At 41.7% G+C, this 26,026-nt stretch overlaps 1 protein-coding gene across 6 annotated transcripts in view; it reads left to right on the forward strand.

The window, feature by feature from the left end:
* vezt (vezatin, adherens junctions transmembrane protein) overlaps nucleotides 1-26,026 on the forward strand; it is a 71,965-nt gene that overhangs the window by 6,771 nt on the left and 39,168 nt on the right. For 2 of the 6 annotated variants that reach the window (XM_059654733.1, XM_059654731.1), the window contains exons 2-4: nucleotides 10,039-10,098; nucleotides 11,913-12,044; nucleotides 15,559-15,671. The exons of 1 other annotated variant lie outside the window; for it this stretch is intronic. Coding sequence is in view for 2 of the 5 variants with exons in the window: in XM_059654729.1 (XP_059510712.1) it covers nucleotides 11,913-12,044 (132 nt within the window). In the remaining 3 variants the exon portion in view is untranslated. Of the gene's footprint in view, nucleotides 1-10,038; nucleotides 10,099-11,912; nucleotides 12,045-15,558; nucleotides 15,672-26,026 lie in introns of those variants that run through there. 3 more of the 6 variants (XM_059654729.1, XM_059654730.1, XM_059654736.1) reach the window with 2 other exon arrangements.

The raw sequence follows: 26,026 nt of genomic DNA on the forward strand, positions 1-26,026 counted from the left end.
CCCTCCTCTCTTACATCGCTATCTATCATTCCAATAGCATCTAACCCCCAGAACATTGGGCTGCCAGACTAATCCCTCCCTCAGCCATGTTTTTGTAATGACTATGATGTCCCAGTCCCATGTTCCCATACATGCCCTGAGCTCATCTGCCATACCTGTAAGACCCCTTGCATTGATAAATGTAAGTTAATTCTTCAGACTTGCCCAGTTCGCTGATCTGCTGTTGCCTGCTTTTTCTAATTAGCTTGCTCTCTTTAGCTTCGAAACCATCCTCTTCTATCTTTCTTTCTCACTACTACTTAGGATCACCCCCCCAACATTTCCCAGTGTAAACCCCTCCCACTAGTTTAAAAGACTCCCGAATACAATTAGCAAATCTCCCCACCAGGATATTAGTCCCACTCCAAATCAGGAAAAACTCATTCCTTTTGAACTGGTCTCTTCTGCCCCATAAGAGATCCCGATGATCCAAAAATCTGAATCCCTGCCCTCCGCACCAGCTCCTCAGCCACGGATTTATCTGCCCTAACTTCCTATTCCTACTCTCACTAGCAAGTGGCATCGGAAGTAATCCAGAGATTATTACCTTTGAGATTCTGCTTTTTAACCTCATACCTAACTTCCAATATTCACTCTGCAAAGCCTCAACATTTTCCTTGAGTGTGTCATTCTTACCGATATGTATGACAACATCCGGCTTTTCACTTTCCACTTTGACAATATTCTGCATCGTCTTTGAGACATCCTTGACCATGGCACCAGGGAAGCAACATGCCATCCTGAATTCTTGCGCACTGTCACAGAATCTCTTGTCTGTGCCCTGACAGGAGAGTCCTCCATAACAAAAGAAAAATTGGTAATGAAGTAAATAACTCCAACGGACCCAGAGTTTAAATAACAAGCGAGAAATGCAACAATGCTTAATTGGAGGCTGCGCTGATGATATAACCCAGCAGGGTAATAAATTGTCCGCAAATTAATGAACCAGCTTGGCAAGTGAATGAACCACAGCCTGTTGAAGCACTTTGCATCTTCCTCGTGGGCACATTTCCACCTCACTTTGTGTCATCTGTGAATTTGGAAATATTATATTTGGTGCTGTCCACAAAATCATCAATATATATTATGAATAGCTGTGGCCCACTGCTAATCACAACCTACCAACATGAGAATGGCCTATCAGCCAATATTAATATACACTAGTACTGTATGTTACCTCCCATCCCATGTTAAATAATTTTGCTAAATAACCTTCCATGGAAGACTTGATCAAAATCTTCTGAAAATCCAAGTATGCTATAAGGAGCCCACCAACCCCTCTTTATGGATTTAGTTCAAAAGCACTTATGCCTCCTCCTGCCCCTACTCTCATTCTCTCTCGTTCTCTCCCTCATATGCCCTCTCTCCTGTACCCCCCTCCTTTGTCTCCGCCCCTGTCTCTCTCCTGGCCGGCCAACCTCCTATCATTGCCCCCGCTCTTGCTCTCTTCCTCTCTCTCAATCTCACCACCCCCCACTCCCCCACCCTCCCTCTCTCACTCTCCCCTGCACCTCCCCAGGTCCTCTCCTCACCCCTGCACTCTCCTGTCCCCACCTCCATCAAACATGATCTTACTGAGTTGTGGAGAAGGCAAATGGGATTGTGTGGCCTATCGCTGTACCTAATTTGTGTATTTGTGTGCACCCCTGCAAATGCTGGTTTCCATAGTATAGAATTAGGATTAAATACTGTCTCCTTGATTGCTATGGATAAATATTACCCACCACTGTGTTGGGAACCTGTTTTGATTCCTTCCCAGTGTGGCAATTCTGCATTCTTTGTTTCCTTTTACCACATTTGTTTAGTGTTGCAGTTATATAAAATACCGGTTTTATACTCGTAGTTCCCAGATTGAAACCTGGAAATCCTCTCACTCAAATTCCCAACATACTGTTTTAGGAATTTTTATTATTTTACATGATGTGTTTTCGGACCGGAAATTCTTCCGTTTTTTTGTTGAGGTGAACCTTTCCTGTCTGCCGTCTCACCCAATCCCTTAGTACCTGCATTTTCTAGAAAATTTGTAGCAGAGCCCATTTGTGTGGTATGTTTGCTTCAGTGGATTTTCTGGTAACTTGTTTCACAATTATATCCTTTTGCAAAATTCCCTTTACCCTACTTTGTTACTCCTAGTTGCAACTTGATACATTGAATTTAAACCTTTTTACTTACTGAGCACCTGTGTCTAAATCAAACTTTGATCCCTTTCTTAACCTGTTGAGAAGTGTTTACGTGAACTAAACATCTGTCTCCCTTTTGGAGAGCAATTTTCTGAACTGTTAAAACATCACATTCTGAAATCTAGGTTGAATCTGGTGTTCTCCATTTCACTGTACCAAAGATATCGTTTGTACATAGTACTAAAATAATTTGACCAAAGACTTAAACCCCACTGCTGATGCAATCCAATATTTTACTCACCTTTTGTAATACTGAGGAAGCCATTTTGACACAATCATTCAACAAAGATATGTTGGACTGGGATGGACAAGGTCAAAAGTCACACAATACCAGCGTATAGCCCTGATGAAGAGTCTAGGCCTGAAACATCGACCCTCCTACTCCTCTGATGCTACCTGACCTGCTGTGTTCTTCCAGCTCCATACTGAATCAACTCTGACTCCAGCATTTACAGTTCTTGCTATCTCAAGGTTATAATCCAACAGGTTTATTTGTTTTCCTGACGAAGGGACAGTGCTTCAAAAGATTATGATTTCAAATAAACAAAGGTTGAAGTTACCCATGATTATTTCAGTTGTTACATGCTGTCATTTCAGCTTTATAGCCTGGTTTCAAGGCTGTCATTAAGAGTTAAGTAGCCTCTTCGTACGAAAGACCATAGAGGGTGGGAGTTATATTGGCAAGGCATTGCTGAAAATTTTTGCCATCCTTCAACACTTAAGTTCATGAGTGCAGCCAAGACTTAGCACCTTATGAGCAGGTTGCTGAGTGGAAAGTTAATGTGAACACCTTACCTTTCCCTGTTACCTTGTTCCACTGTTGCGTCCACCTTATGTCCGTGATGGCTCATAAGTGCACACTTCTCTGGCAGCAAAGGCTCATTCTACTTAGAGTTTGATGAGGGAGCGGACATTTACACAAAGGTGGGTGATGGCCAATGCTCAACTGCCACCCAAACTTGGATCTAATAGGGCAGATACAATGGTGTACTCCCATTGCTGCAGACCAAATCTGCAGTACTGATTATGGTCAATCCCTGGAGTGCAAGGATGCCTGTCCCCAGACATGGGTCTCACCAAGGACCATAGTGACCATGAACACCCCCCGAATTGAGATGGACTGATGTCCTTGATTAAGTGTAGCAGTACTCCCCAGAGTGACCCTAGTGCCCCTTAACTCCACGAGATACTGCTCCCCTTCTGGCTTTCTGATATGGCCATTTAGTTGAGACATGTGCAACATGTTTGCTGTGTATCCTGCTAACATATATTGTAGTGTGGATATGACGCAGTGTGGTCTGTACAGCAGCATAACCACACTTGACTGTTCAGTGCTAGCAAACATGACAAAGTGCCTACCTTTCTGTTTGTGCTAAAAAGCATCCAAGCAAACACAAAGTGAGTGAAAGCTAAGAAAATAAATTAAAAGCCATAAAATGTGATTTGTGAAGGTGCATGAGTTGGGTGTGTGTCCCTGCAAGCAGTTGATCTGGCCGGAGCATTGTAATATTGGGGAGCATTGGGGCGGCACGGTGGCTCAGTGGTTAGCACTGCTGCCTCACAGCGCCAGGGACCTGGGTTCACTTCCACCCTCGGGCGGTTGTGTGTGTGGAGTTTGCACGTTTTCCAAGTGTTTGCGTGGGTTTCCTCCGGGTGCTCCGGTTTCCTCCCACAGTCCAAAGATGTGCAGGATAGGTGGATTGGCCACGCTAAATTGCCTGTAGTGTTTAGGGACTCCTAGATTGGGTGGGTTAAAGGGAGATGGGTCTGGTTGGATGCTCTGAGGATCAGTGTAGATTGTTTGGTCCGAAGGGCCTGTTTCACCATTGTAGGGATTCTATTCTTTTCTATAAACCTGTTGGAGTGTAACCTGGTATCATGTGACTTTTGACATTATTACGGGGATAGCTCTTGATTGGTGTTTAGATTCTTATTGTAACCTTTAAAGTTCATATGTGTGTCTAAGCTGAAAGAAAAATCAAGATCAACGTTGGGAAAATCAATCTCCCAGTTTCCTTGCTTTCTACTGTCAAGTGTGCTGATGATTCCTGTTGTTTAGTGGCCTTCCAGGGCATCACTCTACTGAGGGCCTCTAACAGCTCTTTGAAATTCAATATCTTTGTAATTGCTTTCACTATTGTACTGCAGAGTTTGAATTTGAACTTGCTTGTAAATCTTTGGCAAATTCTGTATGCTCCTTCTACTCTTGGAATTTAAAACATGAGAAGGAAAGCTGCAACAGATATCCTCCAGTCCCAAACTGTAAGATAAACATTTGAAACTAGAAAAGCAGTTTACAGGAATTTTTCAACACTGGCCACATCAAAGGATTAAAACTAGAGACCTGTCACAATTAGTTTGTTTGTACAGTAAACATGGTACTTTGTAGAATAGGCTAGGCTTCTACTTTGTTTCAATTTTGTAGTAACAGCTGTGTGGCGACTAACAAAACTGTTTAAATAATCAATCACTTTTTTGAAGTACTGTTTTTTTTAGATTCCCTAGGAAACAGGCCCTTCAGCCCAACAAGTCCACACTGCCCTTTTGGAGCATCCCACCCAGACCCATCCCCCTATAACCCACACACCCCTGAACACTACGGGCAATTTCCCATGGCCAATCCACCTAACCTGCACATCTTTAGACTGTGGGAGGAAACCGGAGCACCCGGAGGAAACCCACGCAGACACGGGGAGAATGTGCAAACTCCACACAGACAGTCGCCTGAGGTGGGAATCGAACCTGGGTCCCTGGTGCTGAGAGGCAGCAGTGCTAACCACTGAGCCAACAAGCCCATCAACAATGTAATATTTCATGTCATTCTGTGCAAGGAGCAACAAAATTCATTCTATTTCACCTTTCTAATATTATAAAATAGGAACACATAACTTGGAAGCAAGAGGATGCCATTCAGCCCATCAAAAATGCAGTGCTGTTGTAGGATCGTGGATGGTCTGCTTGTAGCCTAAATTTCATTTTCTTTCCTGCTCATCATAATCCTCAACTCACCTGTCTATTAAAAATCTATCTGACTAAACCTTGAATAAAGTCAATGATCCAACCTACAACAAAGAACTCTAGAGACTAAGGACTCTCAGAGAAAAATATTATCCTGTTTTTCCCACTTTGTATTAAACTGGATCCCAAGTTCAAGTCACTCATACAAGGGGAACATCCTTCTTGGAAAATACCCTATTAATACCCTCAGGGCCTTTTGTGTTTCACTAGGATCACTTTTCATTCTTCTGAACTCCAATTGGTTCAAATGAGCCAATGAGCTGGGTGACCCACTGTGAACTGTTTCTATTGTATTTATATCTTTTTCAAATAAGGAGAGCAGAATTGTACCTTGTACTTCAGACATGGTCTGAACTATGCTTTGTGCAGCTGCAGTAAAATTTCCTTATTTTGTATTCCACTTCCGTTTCAATAGATGTCAATATTCCATATGCCTTGCTGATTACTTGACATGCCCACAAAGCTAACAAAATGTGAAGCTGGATGAACACAGCAGGCCAAGCAGCATCTCAGGAGCACAATGCTGCTTGGCCTGCTGTGTTCATCCAGCTTCACACTTTGTTATCTTGGATTCTCCAGCATCTGCAGTTCCTATTATCTATGCCCACAAAGCTGTATTGGGATTCATGTATTAGGTCTCTGTCTACTTCCAAGTTCTGCAGTCTCTCACTATTTACATAAGGTACTGCTTTTCTGTTGTAAACAAATTCACAATCCCGGCCACCTACCCCACCCCCACCCCCAATACACTCCATCTGCCAAATGTTTGCTAACTCACAGCCCATTTATATTCACTTTGTGGGCTCCTTACCTCATCTTGACAACAAACACCTTAACTATGTTGGAGTCATTGGCAAAATTAGCTGCCTTACATTCAGTCCTTGCATCTAAACAATTGGTATAGATTGTAAATGGTTAAGGCCTTAGCACAGATTCCTGTGGTACTTCACCAGTTACAGCTTACCAATACGAAAAAGACCCATTTCTCTATTTTTTTTTCCTTCTTGTCTTTTTGAATCTTTCATCCATTTTTATGTGGTACTCCACCGCTTGTTTTAAAATCCTCCCTCCCTTTTATTTCTTGTTTTTAAGTGTCTTTGAGAAATTTTATAAGTTTTTTTATGCAGTAATGGCAGATGCAAAACATCTGTTCAATACTTAACTGGTTTTTCCATTTTTTTGAAGTTGAGGAAGCAAATGGAGGTTATAGTTGAGGGGAGGAGTGCAAAATGTCCAATGTGGAAATCATGTAATATAACTATTCTACCTGATGCACAATACCTCAAAATTCTCCACACCCAGTCCACTTTGTAATTTCTGGTACATTAACTCATCCTATGCCCCTCAATACCTCCACAGTCTTTGACATGGTTGATCACACTATCTACCTCCAGTGCTTTGAGAGCCACAGAATCCCCAGTAAATAGCTCATCTTCCTGTCACTGCATCATTTGTATCTCGAGCGCTTGATTCATGGTCCCTCCCTTTCCCTCGTTTAATTACTGCTCCTTGCTGACGTTACCTGAAGACATAAGGTCAGTTATCCCAGGTACACTGTTGACACCTGTCTCTAGCTCTGCACTAATTCATTCAGCCCCTTCACAATCTTTGTGTTATCACAGAACTAATCCAACATCTAGTCTTAAATAAATTGTAATTTTTTTCCATTAAAACTTTTTTTAGCAACCATTTTGTCATCCCATCACCTCATCGTATCATTGGTATACAGCTATGTTTCTCCACCTTTAAGAGCTGACCACTCTAATATCTCTTACTGTAGTGTCCATTTTCAAATGATTATATTTTTACAAAGTTCCTTAAGGTTTTATGTTTCGATGCGTGGACAAGTGCAGTGGTGCTGTCGTACATGGACTCAGTTTATTCAAATAGGTAAACAAAATGAGCTCTCAGCTTTAAAATGCTGTTCCTCAATGTACAATTTAAAACATCTGCAGTTTGCGGCATAAACCTCTGACATTAGCTTACATTTTTGTTATGGTATGATCTGGCTCGAACAAATTTCAGAATCATGAAGTTTGATGACATAGCTGAACCTATAATTTTCTACCTTGGTATATAATGGTAATCGTAAATGAAAACTAAGAGCGAGAGAGTGCTTTATTACTGGAATTTAGGCACTTCAGAGCAGATCAACTTGTCTTAATCATTCGTATCGATGAGCACTTTTATATCCTCATGACCAGCTTCCACTCTGGTGCATTTAAGCTGATTAAATCTTGCTCATGGACCAGCCATATAACTACTGTTGTTACAAGACCAGGTCAGAAGCTGGAAATTCTGTGGCAAATGACTCATTCCCTGATTCCTCAAAGCCTGTCCACCGTCTACAAGGCATGAGTCAGGAGTATGATTGAAAGCACAAATCCCAGAACAAACAAGAAGCTTGATATCACCCAAAACACAGCAGTCATTTGTCAACCAGCTCCCACTTTAAATGCTTCATTCATTTAACCACTGGTGCCTGGTGGCAACCGTATGTACCATCATGGGCGGGATTTGTTGAAGAGAGGAGAATATTGAGGAGGAAATGAGAAAGAGTCATTGAAGACAAGTGAGATTAGGAACAGTTCTAGGAAACTGGGAGATGGAAGGGAGTTTTTGAAGCGAGGGGAGGATGAATAGGGTGGGCCAGTTGAACGTGGAGAGGATGATTGAAAGGGGAGAGTTGGGGAGCGGTTTGTGAAGGAAGAGGGGTTTGTTGAAAGGAGGGAGTTTGGCTGGGAGTATTGAAGTGGTGGGGAACTGGGAAGAAGATTTTCAAGCAGGAGAGATGGGAAAAGGATTTTCAAAGTGAGAAGATGTGGAATGGTTTATTCTAGAGGGGAGGGGGATTTTGAAAGAGAGGTAAGGACGGAATCTTTGACAAGGGGGGAATGGAAAAATGTTGACAAAGGGGAGACAAGGAGGGGGTTGTTGACAAGGAGTGAGATGAAAAGGTGGTTGTTGGCGAGGGGTTATGGGTGAAGGGAACAGGAGATCGAAATTTGGTAGAATGGGAGATGGATTGGTGGATTGAGGGGATGATGAGGCATTTCTGGTGAAAGCTGAAAAGTGGGGTGGTTGGCAGAGGGACGGGGAAGGTGGATAGGTCAGCAGAGAGAGGGGGAATGTGGATAGGTCAGCAGAGAGAGGGGGAAGATGGATAGGGCAGCAGAGACACGGGGGAATGGGGGTGTTGATGAGGACACAGGTGGATGGAAGAGGAGATGGCGGAGATTTGGTAAAGGGATGCAGAGAAGGGGTGTACACTCGCTTTCTTTCACCCTGTATGTTACATCTACAGATGTTTCACCCCACCATCAGCAACTCTTGCAGCACCCCTGAAACTTATCCCTGGGGTCACACGAAGTCTAAAGAATGAAAATGCAGTCACACCAAACAGAAGTTTAGGCAGCACTGGTCCAGAAGGACAAGGGTCCCAGATACATGGGAATGCTACTTCCTGCACATTCACCTCCAAACCACACACCATCCTGACTCGGAACTATATTGCTGTTTCTTCACTATCATTGGGTATTCTCTCCTTAGCAGCACTGTGGAAGGCATTATCTTCACAGGGGCAGTCAGGAAAGGATAAAAATGCCAGTGATGCTCACAGTCCATGAAATAATTTTTTGAAAAAAAACCATTGGATTGACCGTATAATCTGAAGGATAGTCACTGCAGGAAGTATAACCTAACCTTTGCACCTCAACACATCAATGTATAGTGCAAAGTCAAGTTGCGCCAACAATATCTTTGACACCATTCCCAACTTCAGCTTGAAACCAAGTGCTGAAATGCCCATTAACACAAATAGCCTAATGATTATATTGTTGTAACTCCAGTTCGGAGTTTGAGAGTTCAGCACACCAAACTGAGAAAGTTAAATAATTAAATCTGGTCACTTGTGAAGTGGCAATTGATAAAATAATTGTGACAAGCTGAGGTTCTTATGAATGGTAACTGACTTGAAATATCACCTTGTCTTTCTTTCCCTAAATCCTGCCTGCCCTGCCCCGCCAAATATTTTCATCACTTACTGTTTATATTTCAGATTTTCAGCAACTGCAGTATTTCCCATTTGACTAAAAGTTATTGGGTTATTGTAAAATACATTTCCCCAAGGAAGGAAACTGCTCCCTCTCTCCCTCCCCCAGCCCTCTCCCCCCTCTCCCCCCTCTCCCCCCCCCCTCCCCCCCCCCCCCCTCCCTCTCCATCACTTATTAGCCATCTGTCCAGTCATGGTTTAGTTGGTAACACTGTCACTGAGTCAATTTTCATTCCAGAGAGTTGAGCATACATTGGCACTGCAGTTTAGTATTAAGAAAGTAATGTGTTGTTGCAAATGCCTTCAGGTGAGATTTTAAACAGGCCTGGTTTATTCAGTCAAATAGGCATAAGATATCCCATGGTACTACTTTGATGAAGAGCAGGGCAATTTTTCTATCTCTTGCCAATACTTATACCTCAATCATCATCATGAAAGAGACTATCTGAGAGCTTGCATGGTGCCATTTGGCTGTTCCCAAGGTCCAATGTCTTTCTCTTAGGCCAACTAAGAATGAAAAATGTATGTGGATTCTTTTTTTTGCCAATGATATCCACTTCCTAAAACTTAATTTGAAAAAACTACGTTTCTATATCTGTCTTAAATTTACTTTTTTAATCTGAACTTGATTGACATTTAAGAGTCAAATTAAATATTTGATTTAAGGTTTGAATATTCAGGGATGAACTGTTGGTGATGCCAGCAAGGAAGGAGTTTAATCCAATTTGTCTGGATTGTGTTCAATCCTAGTGTCCAGAGAGGAGGAAAAAATGCCTCTTGAGAAAGATAACAGTAGCTGCTGGGATATAGGTTAGTGCAATATTCTGATCTAGATTTTTACTGAATGTATGAAAATTAAGACGAGTGAAAGGTGGTAGTGCGGATGTTCCCTTCCTGAAATCTCTCATTCATCCCTCAGCAACCTGGAATCTGGGACTGTATAATAACTTCAGGGTTCTTCCGTATTTGTGGAATTTCACATGGCAAACTGTGTCTGAAAAGGGGTCATTGTACCTGAAACTTTAACTCTGCTCCACAAATGCTGCTAGACCTGCTGACTTTTTCCAGCAATTTGTTTTTCTTTCTGATTTCTAGCATCCACAGGCCTTTGGTCTTTTTCAGCAGTGTTCACCTGGTCTGTCAAAGGAGATGCCACCAAATCTGGTATTTCATCATAGCTTATTTTTGGCATGTTCTGTAAATTAATTACAAACTGGGAGACACTTACGTTTAACACACATCTCAAATTTAATGCCCAGTGTTTCTGGACAAAAGTACTGAAGATGCTTGCATTTTAAATTGCCACCGTAAACTGCACACACAAATGGACCAGTTCCATCCTCCTTCCTGACTGCTCAATCAAGCTAATGGCACACACTCCTGAGCTGAACTATGAAGTCATAACTAGTTCATCAGTAACATTTTTGTACACTTTAACCTCATCAAAGTGGCCCATCTGTGTCGACTGTTGTCTCTGTCCAATGTTGATTGACTTTTTCTATGCTTTCCTCAGCTGTTTCCTACACAAAATTAAACTGGACCAGATCTTTTGTGCTTGTATTCCATCCATCATCTAATTGCTCCTACATTTTCTGATCAACACTGGGTCACTTTATCTCAATGTACCAGCTTTATGGTCCTTATTTTCAAATTCCCATCTCATTCTTACACCTCTCTCCCACCCTCAGCATACATCTTGTATTTCCGTGACTCTGTTATCTTCTTCACCCTTATGTCTCTCTCACTCAGAGCAATAGCACAGGCTGCAGCCAGTGCTGCTCTGCTGCAGTGAATTTTTTCTTTCCCTTGCTATCTTGCTCCCATATTATGCTGTTTTCAGAAGCTTGCTGAAAACCTAAATTTTTGGCCACGTTTTGAAGAAGCTATTCCCTAACACATTTTGATAATTTTTTAAAATTCATTTGGCATCGCTGACTAGGCTAGTATTTTTATTGCCTTTTCCTAATCAGCCATGAACAGGTGGTGGTGAGTTGCATTCTTAAATCGCTGCTGTTCATGGGAGTCAGTTTCACCCACAGTACATGGGTGGCTCTGTGGTTAAGTGCCAGGGACCCAGGTTAAATTCCAGCCTTGGGCAACTGTCTGAATGGTGTTTCCACATTCTCCCCCTGTCTGTGTGGGTTTTTCTCCGGGTGTTATGGTTTCCTGCCACAGTCCAAAGATGTGTAGGTTAGGTGGATTAGCCATGGCAAATGCAGGATTACAGGGATAAGGAAGGGGGGGGACATGAGTCTGGGTGGGATGCTCTTCAGACAGTCAGTGTTGACTTGTTGGGCCAAATGGCCTGTTTACACACTGTAGAGATTCCATTCTATTCTATTCTCCTGTCTGAACTGAGTTCCAGGATTTTGAACCAGTGACAGGTGAAGCAAAGGTGATATATTTCCAAATTAGGATGATGTGTGCCTTGAAGGGTGGCATGAGGTTAGTGTTCCCATGAATCTGGAGTACTGTAAAATAAATGTAAAATATAGAATCAGAAGCTTTCTCAAGTAACAACAATGGAAGTCTCTTGTCAGCTTGAAAAGCTAATTTGAAGCGTGATCAGCTTTTGCATTGCTTTCCTAAAATGCTGCTTATTTTATTTCCCTTTTATCTGTCAGAATTCTCCTTTGTACCAGTACTTGCAGGATGTGGGACACACTGACTTTGAAATCTGTCCAACATCATCATGGGCGGAAGAGTGCTCATCAAAAGAGGAACCAAATGAATTGGATATCCCTGCCCCACCAACAGTGAGTGCTTAAAACCTTGATAGTAGGGAAACATTATGGGAACTGACTGTCTCCCTACATTAAAGACACGGCTTCCTTTCAGTTAATATCTGCCAAATAACTGTGTATTTTGCCTTTTGCATACAACCAGAAATTTCTCTAGAAATTTTGTGTAGCATATCCTAATTTGTTCAAAATTTTCTTGAGCCAAGTTTAAAATAACTGGTTTAAGCAGCAATAGCTTACATTTGCATAGGGGTTCTAATGTAAGAAACTGTTCCAAGGCCCTTCACCAAAGCAATATGGAGAAGCATTTTGGGCCAAGTCAGTATAAGGTAATATTCGAAGAGATTAGAAGAAAAGCTTAGACAGAGTTGTAGATTTTAAGGAATATCTTCAAAGAACTGATGGGGGGGGATTTGGGGATAGAATTCCCTTGAAAATTTCATGGAATATTGGGAAAGGTTACAGAATTGGAGAGGGAGGAGACCATGCAAACATTTGGATGCAGGAAATTATAATATCAATACTGAGGTTTTGCTGGACTAGAGGTCGAGACCAGTCAGTGAACACAGGTAATGGGTATGAGTGAGATAAATAGATTTCTTCACTGATTTATTTCACATTGTGAAAGGTGAGATTCTTTTTAGTTTTCAAATAGTTGTATGTTGTCTCCATCATAAAGCAAGTGTTTCTTCTTGGTCAGTAGTTTGAATTGGAGTAAAAATAGCATGTAATCGCTGAAATCATTTCCATGTAATTTAAGAAATAGTTTACTTATCTTAAATAGTGAAATCTTCCCAGTCCTGAATGACATGGACGATGATAATTCAGGTGGGGAAAATACGGCAAGATCAGAAAAATATGATTTCTGATATCGGGAGGTTTCCCCCCCCCCCATGCAAGATTTTAGTGACTACATAAGAATCTTGCAAGTGAATAAAAGGGACCTTTTTACATGCATTTACATCTCATTATTATCCATTCTCACCTCATTTAAATGCAATTTGCTTCTCTCCCACACAGCAGAGAAAAACTAGATCGCAACATTGCCTGACATGAAATCCTAAGCAGGTACCAGGCAGCTACAGCTCACTTGCATCTTCTCTGGGTATCCGTTTTGACTAGCATTCACCAACATCACACAGTCCATGGACAGTAATGGCCTGCACTTCTCGGCAACTGCAAATGTTGTCAGATGTACACTAGCCTCGCCACGTCTTGACACATCTCCAACTCACTTAGAATACAGTTCATCTCTTCAATACTGCACTTGAATGCTCACCGACACCTTTCTTTGCACATTTTGCATAAAGGGGCAGGCATCCATTTCGTGCATCAGAACAAGGTTCATCTCAAGGTTGATAGCTTGCTTTCTTAGCCCTCACTCACTTCGCACCTGCCTAGATGCTCACATCTGTGTTGCCTTATTTGCACACTTCTCTCGCAGACAAAGTTTATAGGCTCATAATACTCTGCCTTGCCTTAGCTTGTAGTGCAGACACAAAGCCAAACAACTTGTCACATTTGCTAGCAGTGACCATTCAAGGAGGCTGACATGTTGCTATATCATACTGTGCTGTGTCCATGTCACACCTACAGCATGTGCCAACAGCTTATGTGACAAATACATGTGCTTCATGTCAAGGCTTGAACATGGTCAGTTGGCTGCTTTGGGCGTTTACGGATCAGATGTTCTGTACCATTACAGTCCTGAGAGTGGTCTGTGTTCATTGCTTAGGTCCAGTGCAACAAGCCAGGAACTGGTGATAAGTCAGTTAGAAGCTGATCACTCCTTAGTGGGGGAAACCAGGGTAAGTCCTTGGGAGTTTATACACCGAAAGACAAAGGGGTCTTATCAGGTACCACTGCTAGTGTTGTTAAGTTGAGCAAGTCAGTTTTGGGGATAAGAGGCAGCATGGTGGGATGCTGAGTGAGCAGTAATTGTGTTGGGGGCAAATCACCATTTAGCGTGGAAGATGATAGAACATTCTTGGACACTGGTGGGTTGGAAGGAAGGGAAGCTGTGTGTGGTCACTGACAGTCACCAATACCCTGGGTTCAGTGGGAGAAGGAAATGTTGCAGCACAGCGTTTGGTATAACTAAGCTATGGGCATGGGTCTTAGAAAGTAAAGTGGTGAGATGGAAGACTTAAATGAAAGCCAGATTGGAAATGTAAAAGCTCAAACCTGAGGATCAACAGGCCATACAAAGAAGAGAGGAACATGAAGGTTTTGTGGGGGTGGGGGCAAAAACTGACATTGGCGGGCTGAGACCGCTCCTCATTCTGTAAACTGAGACCTATATTGCCTTCCATCCTCACCTGAATTGCAAATGTGCAATGGAAATGTAAACCAGTTGCCACCACAACCAGAGTGAGCAGAATTATGTCTTCTGTCTGTTGGAGCAGAACCTACTTGTCAGCAATTAGAATCCTTTCAAGAGGCAGAGATAATGGGGGCTGCAGATGCTGGAGAATCCAAGATAACAAAGTGTGAAGCTGGATGAACACAGCAGGCCAAGCAGCATCTCAGGAGCATAAAAGCTGATGTTTCGGGCCTGGACCCTTCATCAGAGATGTGCCAGAGGTATATCATAACATGTCTGAACAGGTTGATGAAGGGTCTAGGCCCGAAACGTCAGCTCTTGTGCTCCTGAGATGCTGCTTGGCCTGCTGTGTTCATCCAGCTTCACACTTTGTTACCTTTCAAGAGGCAGTTGCACTTAGGAAACACAGGTCAAAGACATCTGAAATCTCGGAAATCTGCATATGAACTACATGTAGTGACTAGCTATGTCAAATGCAAATCATCTATGTAAAGCACAATTAGTAACAGCAATCGTAGGGGCCCATGTAGTACAGTTGCAGTGTCCCTACCTTTGAGACAGAAGACCAAGTTCAAGTCCTACCTGTGCCAGCGGTATATCATAACATGTCTGAAAAGGCTGATTAAGGTTTCTGGTGCCATCACAGATTTTTTTTTTAAGGATTCTTGTTGTATAGTTATATTGGCCCTCTCTTTAAGCCAGAAGACTCGGACTTAGTCTATTCATAGATTATAAAAGCGGAGAAGTTATGTTGGAGCTGTACAGAACTTGGGTTAGGCCACAGCTGGAGTATTGTGCGTAGATCTGGTCACCTCACTGTGGAAAAGATGAGATTGCACCAAGAGGTTACAGAGCAGATTCTCTTGGGTGTTGGCTGGGACAGAGCACTTTAGCTAAGAAAGAGGGCTGAATAAGCTCGGAGTTTTTCATTGGAGCAAAGATGTATGAGGGAAGCCTGATAGAAGTGTATAAGTTTATAAGGTCCATGGACAGGATGGAGCTGTCCTCTTAGTTGAAGGGTTAGTAAAAAGGGGACAGTGTTTATAAGTGAAAGGCAGGAAGTTCAGAGGGCGGTTGAAAACTTTTGCACCCAGAAGGTGGTGGGAGTCTGGAATACGCTGCCTTGGAGGATAGTAGAGACAGGAAAGTTAAACTTTTAAAAAGTACTTGGATGACCACTTTAAAAGTTTTTGTATTCATTCACAGGGTGTGGACATCACTGGCTAGGCCAGCATTTACTGCCCATCCCTAATTACCAGAGGGCAGTTAAGAGTCAACCACATTGCTGTAGTTCTGGAGTCAAGGGTAGGCCAGAGCAGGTAAGGATGATAGTTTCCTTCCCTAAAGGATATTAGCAAACCAGAGATAATGGGAACTGCAGACACTCAAGAATCCAAGACAACAAACTGTGAGGGTGGATGAACGCAGCAGGCCAAGCAGCATCCCAGGAGCACAAAAGCCGATGCCTCGGTTCGAGATCCTTCATCAGAAAAAGCTTTTTCTGATGAAGGGTCTAGGCCCGAGGCTTCGGTTTTTGTGCTCCTGGGATGCTGCTTGGCCTGCTGTGTTCATCCAGCCCCAAACTTTGTTGTCTCTGATATTAGCAAACCAGACTGGTTTTTCCAACAGTCAACAAATGGTTTGATCATCATTAGACTCTTAATTCCAGATAATTATGCAGGTTGTACATCTGTCATAGCAGAATTTGAACCCAGATCCCCAAAACATTACCTGGGTCTCTGGATTAATAGTCTAGTGATGATACCACTCAGCCATTACCTCCCTTACATGTCCACATAATACTGATTTGCATATAATGGCTTGGCAGTACGGAATTTAAACATTGCATAAATGAGGTGAATTCAGTGCATTTCATCCTCACTCGTCAGGACTGAAATAGAAAAAAACAACTTTTGGAAGAAGCAGCACTTAAAAATGAAGAACATGCTGATTGCATTTGGGTTGACATGGAGATACAGCAGGAATCGTTAACTGTCTTCACTGAGGTGGTCATAGTGTGAAAGGTTTAGAGGGAGCAGAATTCTTAAAATACATTTTAAGAATGTATTGGGTTAGGCCACAACTGGAGTACTATGTGCAGATCTGGTCACCTCACTGTGGAAAAGATGAGATTGCACCAAGTCCTGGAGGATATGGATGGGTTCATGAGGTGAGCTAATAGTGGCAAATGGAATTCAATCCAGGTAAATGTGAGGTGATACACTTGAACTGATCAAACAAGGCAAGAGAATATGTACGAATGGTGGGGTCCTGGGACGCACCAAGCCGCAGAGGGATTTTGGTACGCGTGCCCTTTAAGTTAGGGAGACAGATAGATAAGTCAGTTAAGAAGACATGGGATACTCTGCTTTATTATCTGGGCCATAGAGTTTAAGAGCAGAGAAGTTATACTAGAACTGCTTGAAAAGCTACAGTGCTGTGTGCAGTTCTAGAATCCACATTATAGGAAGAATGTGGTTGCAGCGGAAAGGCTGTAAATGAGATTTACCAGGATGTTGCTGGGCTGGAGAGTCTTAGTTATGAAGAGAGATTGGATAGACTGTGGTTGCTTTCCTTGGAGTAGGGGAGGCTGAGGGGGAACATGGCAGAAATGTTTAAAGTTATGAGGGGCATAGATAGAGTAGGCAGGAAGGAACTTTTCCCCTTGCTATAGGATCCAGTGACCAAGTAGCATAGATTTAAGGTAAGCGGCAGGAGATTTAGAGGGGATGTGAGGAAAACCTTTTTCATTCAGAGGGTGATGGGAATCTGAAACTCAATGGCTGTAAGGGTGGTTGAGGCAGAAATCCTCATGACATTTGACACGAATTTTGATGTAAACTTGTAATGCCATGGGAATGAAGAGTCATAGAGATGTACAACACAGAAACAGACCCTTTGGTCCAACTCATTCATACTGACCAGATATCCTAAATAAATCTAGCCCCATTGTCAGCATTTGGTCTGAGTCTCTCTAAACCCTTCCTATCAGCCTCCTCCAATTCCTCTGGAAGCTCATTCTATACAAATGAAAATGTTGCCCCTTAAGTCCCTTTTAAATCTTCCCCTCTCACGGTAAACCTATGCCCTCTATTTTTTATACATCTCCACCAAGGGAAAAGATCTTGTCTGTTTATCTGTACCCGTCATGATTTTATAAACCTTTATAAGGCCATGCTTTAGCCTCTGACCCTCTGGGGAAAATAGCCCCAGCCTATTCAGCCTCTTCATATAACTCAAACTCTCCAACCCTGGCAAAATCCTTTGTTAATCTTTTCTGAACTCTTTTTCAAGTTTCACAGCATCCTTCTATAGCAGGGACACTAGAATAGCACGCAGTATTCCAAGAGTGACTTAACCAATATCCCGACACAACATGACCTCCCAACTCCTATACTCAATGCCCTGACCAATAAAGATAAGTATACCAAGCACTGCCTTCTCTAACCTGTCTACCTGGGACTCTACTTTCAAGGAACCATGAACCTGCACTCTAAGGGCTATTTGTTCAGCCACACTCCCCAGGATCATACCAATAAGTGCATAAGTCCTGTCCTGATTTACCTTTCCACAATGCAGCAATTCACACTCCTTGGCCCATTGGCCCATCTGATCAAGATCTTGTTGCATTTAGAGATAACCTTCTATTTTGGTGTAATCTGCAAATTTACTGCCTGTACCTCCTAAGTTCACATACAAATCATTAATATAAATGACAAAAAACAGTGGACCCATCACCGATCTTTGTAGCACACAGCTGGTCACGGGCCTGCAGTCTGAAAAGCAACCCTTCACCATCACACTCTGTCTTTTACCTCCGAGCCAGTTCTGTATCCAAACAACTAGTTCTCCCTGTATTCCTTGTGATCTAACCTTGCTAACCAGTCTACCATGAGGAATCTTGTCGAAAGCCTTACTGAAGTCCATATAGACACATCCACCACTCTGACTTTACAATCTTCTTTGTTTCTTCTTCCAAAAGACTTAATCAAGTTAGTGAGACATGATTTCCCATATGCAAAGCCATGTTGACTATCTCTAATCAGTCTTTGCCTTTTCAAGTACATGTAAGTCCTGTTCTTTAGGATTCCCTCCAGCAACTTGCCCACCACCGATGTCAGGCTCACCAGTCTATAGTCCCCTGGCTTTTCCTTACCACCTTTCCTAAACAGTGACACTGTGTTAGTCAATTTCCAGTCTCCGGCACTTTACCTGTGGCTATCAATGACACAAATCTGTTAATGGGCAGCACGGTGGCACAGTGATTAGCACTGCTGCCTCACAGCACTGGACACCTGTTTCCAATTCCACCTCCAGGCGCCTCTGTGTGGAGTTTGCATATTCTCCCCATGTCTGTGTGGGTTTCCTCTGGGTACTTTTCCTCCCACAGTCCAAAGATGTGCAAGGTAGGTGCATTGGCCATGCTAAATTGTCCATAGCATTCAGGGATGTGTTGATGGGTTACAGGGAAAAGGGTGATAATTCTGGGTGGGGGGGCTCAAGTTTCAATGTGGACTTGTTGGGCTGAAAGGCCTGTTTCCACACTGTAGGGGTTCCATGATTTCCAAAAAATTGCAGCAAGGGGACCGGCAATTACTTCCCTCACTTTTCACAGAATTCTAGCATGCACCTGATCAGTGCCAGGGATTTATTCGCCTTTATGCATTTTAAGATATCCAGCACCACTATCTCTAATATAGACATTTTTCAAGATGTTGCTATCTATTTCCCTAAATTCTCTATCTTTGATATCCTTCTCCACAGTAAATGCAGATGCAAAATACTTGTTTAGTATCTCCCCCATCTCCTGCGGTTCCACACATAGGTGGCCTTATTTATGTCTAAGGAGCCCTATTCTGTCCCTGATTACCCTTTTGTCCTTAATGTATTCATAGAATCCCTTCGGATTCTCCTTAACCCTGTTTGCCAAGGCTATCTCATGTTCCATTTCTGCCCTTCTGATTTCCTTCTAAAATATACTCCTTATATATTTGCGCTCTTCCGGGGATTCACTCTTTCTCTGCTGTCTATACCTGATATATGCTTCCTTCTTATTCTTGGCCAAAGCCTCAATCTCTCCAGCCATTCAGCATTCCCGATACCTATAAGTCTTGCCCTTCACTTTAACAGAAATATACTGTCTCTGGACTCTCGTCATCTCATTTTTATTTAAGACTTCCCATTTTCAGCCATCCCTTTACCTTGCAAACCATTAAAGTTGGCCCTCCTCCAACTTAGAACTTTAACTTTTAGATCCAGTCTATCCTTTACCATCATTATTTTAAAACTGTTAGAATTATGGTCACTGGGCCCAAAGTGCTCCCCCACTGACACCTCAGTCACCTGCCTTGCCTTATTTGCACCTTCTCCAGTAGGTACATCCACATACTGAATTAGAAGATTTTCTTGTACGACTATGGCCAAGTCCTGGAAAATGAGATTACAGCAGTTAATGGTTGTTTCTGACTGGCACAGATGCAAAGGCTGAAGAGCCTTTTTGTTGTGCTATAGATCTCCATTTCACTACGATTATATCAACTTCAATTGGCCAGGAAAATGTCATGGGGATATAGCATCAGACATATTCCTCGCCCACCAGCCAATTCTTCTGTGCACGTGCAGTTATGGCCAGCAGATGGTCAGCAACATGCCCTGATGCTTTTGCTTTTGTCATCCAGTGATTGAACTTTTGACAGTCTAGTCCAGGGTTCAACTCCTCTGACAGCATTTTCTCTCTTCCTTTACCAACTATGATGCACAGCCCAGAGATGATGCCTTGTCATTTGAAGGGACGGCCTGAAGATTTATCAGTCTGTTAGTTTAGAGGTTAGGCTTTTAAAGGCTTATAAAGCAAAGTTATTGGGGATTTAACTTTCTTAGATTTGTTTCTAATGTATTTGTCAGTCTTCCTTGGAGAACCAGAAATTGTTATTTTAATGTTAGCATTAAATACACAATTACAAATCTGTTGTTGCAAAGGAAGAGTCTGATTGAGATTCCAGTCTCATTGAACGGAATTGAAAATTAAAGAGAAAGCCTTCATATTTTTTAAAATCACAGAAGCTTTTGATTCTTTTATGGCCCCCTATCCAACCGAGTAATTGAGTTCAAAAGCAGAAGTTACTGGAAAAGCTCAGCAGGTCTGGCAGCATCCGTGGAGGTAAAAATCAGAGTTAACGTTTTGGGTATGGTGACACTTTCTCAGAACTAATTGAGTTGTTTTTTTTATATACTGGAAACAATGTGTAACACAATTGCATGTACAAATTGTTTTGATTTCAAAGTAGAAAGAGTCAGAAAACACCAATTGGTCCGTCTAAGCTCATTCTTATGTGTACTTTTTTAGGGGTGTAAGAAGTCCATCAATACATCACTACACAGTATCTTTGTGACACTGTGAGCAGCTATGCTTTAAAATGAAGTGACTGTTCAGATTTCTAAATGCTCTGATTTCCAGTTGTATTACTGGAATATTGAATGCAAATCAGATGATTCTCCCCACACCCCACACTTTCCTATTTTTAATTATTCCTTGAAGTCTTGGCCAATAAAAATGCAAACTCTCAAGCTCTCTGTTATGAATCCATGTGTCTGAATTGGCTATGTGACTTCACTATGTGTCTCCCCTCCTTGTCTATGAGTACCATCATTTCATACTTTCCCAGGAATGCACTTTTAGTGACCAGATCTTCGGACAGTTACAAGATCAAGATACTGGAATTGCCTCCTAAATGTATTGTGGATATATCTATGTCACTTAGACTTCTGTAGTTAAAGAAGTCAACTCAGCACCATCTTCTGATCAACATTAAATGTTGACCCTAATAACAATGCTCACATTGATCAAACTTTGTTGTTCAAGGAGTCGTTTAACAGTATGCACTTATTCAGGATTTTATGTTTTTGATCTCGGATAGTTCAGCATTTTAATTTATTGGTAATTTTAGATTTTAATAGAAACAAAATATTGAGCTAAAAGTTTTGTTTTCCACATTACATTCCAAAAATCCAATTTTCTAGCATTCTAAAATTGCCAAATGACCAAAAGGGTAAAAGAAGCAGGGAAAGAGGAAAAAGCGCTAGAGAAATTAATGGGCCTAAAATCCCAGGACCTGATGGGATGCAATCCAGGATATTAAATAAAGTAGCTACTTAGATAGTGGATACATTGGTACATCTTCCAAAAATCTTTAGATTCTGGAAAAGTCCCAGAGACAGGGAAATGCCAATGTAACAACTCTATTTAAAAATGGGAGGAGATAAAACAAAACAGGTAGTGATGCTGTGATTCAGGATGACAACCTATACCTAGTGGTGTGCCACAGGAATCATTGCTCGGGCCACAATTATTTACCCTATACACAACTGACATGAATGAAGTTAATGTACTAAAGTGCAATGTGTAAACAATGCAATAGATGGAAAGGCAAGTGGAGAAGGGCATACAAAGGGATATAGACAAGTTAAGTGAGTGGGCAAACTACTTGGCAGAAGTGAGCAGTTAGCAAATTTCTTGGCAGAAGGAATATAGGGTGCAAAATGCCAGGAAGATTAGAGGAGCTGAATATTATTTAAATGGGGAAAGATTGCAGAAAGCTACATCAGAGGGATTTGGGAGTTATTGTGTATGAATCACAAAAGGCTAGCATCCAAAATCAGGTAATAGAGAAGGCGAAATGAGCATTGGCCTTTATTTCAAAGGAAATGTTTATAAAAGTAATTTGCTAAAACTGTACAGTACACTCTGCTAGAATACTGTGAACAGTTTTGGGCCTCTTATTTGAAGAAAGATATACTGGCATTGGAAGCAGTCCACGGATGGATCACTGGGCTCATACTGGATATGGAAATTATCTATTTGCAAATGCAACATGACCTGGGACAATATCCAGGCTTGTGCTGAAAAGTTGCATGGAACAGTCGTACTACAGAAAAGCCAGAAAATGACCATTTCCAATAAGAGACAATCTAACCACCAGCCATTTGACATTACCACCCACTATCAATCTCCAGAGAGCTACCATTGACAAGAAACTGAACTAAGCTCACTAAATAAATACGATGGCTACAAGAGCAGGTCAGAGACTAAGGAATACTGTAACAAGTAACTCACCTCCTGATTCCCAAAGTCTGTCAATCATCTACATGTCAGAAGTGTGATGTAATACTCCCCACCAACTTGGAGGAGTGCAGATTCAACAACACTAAAGAAGGGCACATCAGGTCATTTGATTGGCATGACAACCATAAACATTCACTCCCTCCACCACCGACACTCGATGGCAACAGTGTGTAACACCAACAGGATGCAGTGCAGAAATTCACTTCCATCTAGAATGTCAAGAGCAACTGATACACGGGAACACCACCACCTGCAAGTTCCCCTCCATACCACTCACCAGCCTGACTTGGAAGTATACCACTGCCATCAGTGTACCTAGGTCAAAATCCTAGAATTCCCTCAACAGTGTTGTGCTCTACTTAACAGCACACGGCTTGTAGCGTTTCAAGAATGCAACTTGCCGCCACCTTCTCAAGGGTAGGTAGGGATGGATAATAAATGCTTGCCCAGCCAGTCATCTCACATCCCATGAGTGAACATGAAACAAATAAAAACAAACAAAATTACTCTTATTAATACAAGTTGGGAGGAGGCAATGGCCTAGAGGAATTATCGTTGGACTGTTAATCCAGAGACCCAGGTAATGTTCTGTGGACCCAGGTTTTAATCCCGCCACAGCAGATGGTGGAATTTGAATTCAGTAAAATTTCTGGAATTAAGATTCTAATGATGACCATGAATCCATTGTTGATTGTTGGTAAAAATCCTTCTGGTTTACTAATGTCCTTTGGGGAAAGAAACTGCCATTCTTACCTGGTCTGGCCTACATGTGACTCCAGACCCACAGCAATGTGGTTGACTCTGAACTGCCCTCTGGACAAATAGGGATAGGCAATGAATGCTGCCTAGCTAGTGACAGCCTCATCCCGTGAATGAATAAAATAAAAGGTTAGGTCGTTAGCTTTGTACTCATTGGAATTTAGAAGAATAAGAGGCAACCTTATTGAAACATATAAAATTCTCTGACACGGTAGATGCACAGAGGTTGTTTCTCCTTGTGCGAGAGTTTAGGACCCGAGGACATAATCTCAGAAAAATGGGTTGCTCATTTAAGATAGAGAGGAGGTGGATTTTCTTCTGAAGGATAATCAATCTGTTGAATTCTTTCATAAAGGCAAAATATTGTGGATGCTGGAAATCTAAAACAACGTAAAATGCTGAAGAAACCTAGCAAGACTGACAGGATCTGTGGAGAGAGAAGCAGTCAAATTCTGAAGGTGAGTTGTTCTGGACTCAAGGCATTGACTGTGTTTCTCTCTCCATGCATGCTGCTGAGCTTGCTGAGTTTTGCCAGTATTCTCTGTTTGTTTCTGTGGAATTCTTGGCCACAGAGAGCTCTCATGTTAAGTGTGATCAGGGTTGAGTGACTTTTAATCTGTCAAGGAATTCAGGGTTATCAGCAAAAGCAAGGAAGTGCAGTTGAGGATTATCAAATCAACCCATGATTTCGTTGAATGGTGGAAAGGCCTATTTGTGTTCCTGCATCTTGTGGTCCTTTGGATTTGAAGATAAAACTTGCCCAGATAGTGAATTTTTGGCAGTAGAAATGCCTGTTCTGCCTAATACTTCAACTATGCAATTTCTGAATCTGCTGTGTAATTCCACAACTCTGCATTGTCTGAATGTGCTGTACATTCTTCAACTGTGAGATTTTTAAATCTTCTGTGTAATTCCTTCTCTTCAATTTACGAATCTGCTGCATGACTCTTATTAGTTGATTTCTGAATATTCTGTATAGCTCTCACCTGTGGAATCACTGAGTTTGCTTCATAACACATCTGTGAGATTTCCAAATTGGCTGTATAACTCTTTGTCTGATGTATATCTCCTTCTCTGTGTGATTTCTGAAGTTCTGTGTAATTCCATGTTTGTGTGATTTCTGAATCTGTTGATATAACTCATCTGTGTGGTTTCTGAATCTGCTACATTAATCCTCATCTATGTTGTTGCTGGGGGGAGGAGAGGAAAGAAAACAATAACGAAATTACTATTACTTAATGGTAATAGAGGTAGTTTACTATGGGAATTAATGGAGCTAAAGGGCACGAAGTCACCTGGACCTGATGGGTTGCATCCTAGAATATTAAATGGAAATAGCTACAGGGATCGTGGATGCACTGTTAGCAATCTTCCAAAAATCTTTTAGATTCTGGAAAAATCTCAGTTGTAGAAAACTCCCAATATCACACTATTATTCAAAAAGGGAGGGATGCAAAAAACGGATGATAATAGACCAGTTAGTTTAATATTTGTCACAGGTAAATATTGAATTTATAGATTTTTTTTTAAATCAGGCATGTGATGCATAGCAGGGTCAGGTTGGCCCAGAGGTAGGGACATTACCATTCTTCCCCAAGACTCCTGAACGTTAAAGTTTTTGTGATAAAGGATGTGATACCAGGGAATTTAAAAATATATAACCTAATTAAACAGTATTAGCAAGGCTTCATGCTTGACAAGTTTATTAGAATCTTTGAGGTAACAAGCAGGATAGACAAAGGGAGCTGGTAAATGAAATATATTTGGATTTGCAAAAAGCATTTGATATTGGCACCACACATAAAGCTATTTAATAGATAAGGGCTCATAGTGTTAGAGAAGGTATATTAGCATAAATGGAGAATTGGCTAGCTAATAGAAAAAGATCATGCATTTTCAGGATGACAACCTGTAACAAGTGGAGTGCCCAGGGATCAGTGCTGGAGCCACCATTATTGCAATATTCATTGTATGTATATATTGTATATCATGTACAGCTTATGTATACACACACTCACACTATTATTATATATACAATATTCAGTCATGACTTAGATGACGGGTGTGAATGTAACCATCTCTTAGTTTGCAGCTAACCCAAAAGTAAGTGGGAAGTCGTGGTGGGATATACCAAGAATTTGCAAAGGAACATAAATTTTCCCATGCACATAATCTGTCAGGTAGAATATCACATGGGAAAATATTAGGTTATGCACTTTAGCTAGAATAATAGAGGACCTGAATGTTAAATGGCGAAGGACTGCAGAAAACTGCAACATAAAGGAATTTGGGAGGTTCCACAAATTTCAAAGCTAGAGTACAATTTCAGCAGGTGATATGGAAGGCAAATGGAATTTTAGGCTTTATTTCAAAGGGAATGGAGCCTACAAATTAGTAGGTTTTGCTAAAACTATACTGAGCAATAGTCAGACCATATCTGGAATATGGTGAATACTTTAATTCCCCTTCCTTAGGGAAAGATATACTGGCATTGTAGGCAGTTCAGGAAAGATTCTCAAGGTTGATCGCAGTTTCAAAGAGAGTTTCATAACAGCAGAGGTTGAGTAGGTTCGGCCTGTGCTTGAAGTTTAGAAGGATGAGAGGTGACCTGATTAAAGCATTTAAGATTCTTAGGGACTTGACTGGATAAAGGAGAGAGGTTATTTACCCCTTTGGGAGAGTGTAGGACCAAGGGGCATAATCTCAGAAAGAGGTATTTCCCTTTTAAAACAGAAGCAAGGAAGAATCCCTCCTCTGAGCGCAACGAACCCATGCAGTTCTTTACTGCAGAGG

Source organism: Stegostoma tigrinum, chromosome 25 (assembly GCF_030684315.1).
Source record: "Stegostoma tigrinum isolate sSteTig4 chromosome 25, sSteTig4.hap1, whole genome shotgun sequence".
NCBI lineage: Eukaryota > Metazoa > Chordata > Chondrichthyes > Orectolobiformes > Stegostomatidae > Stegostoma > Stegostoma tigrinum.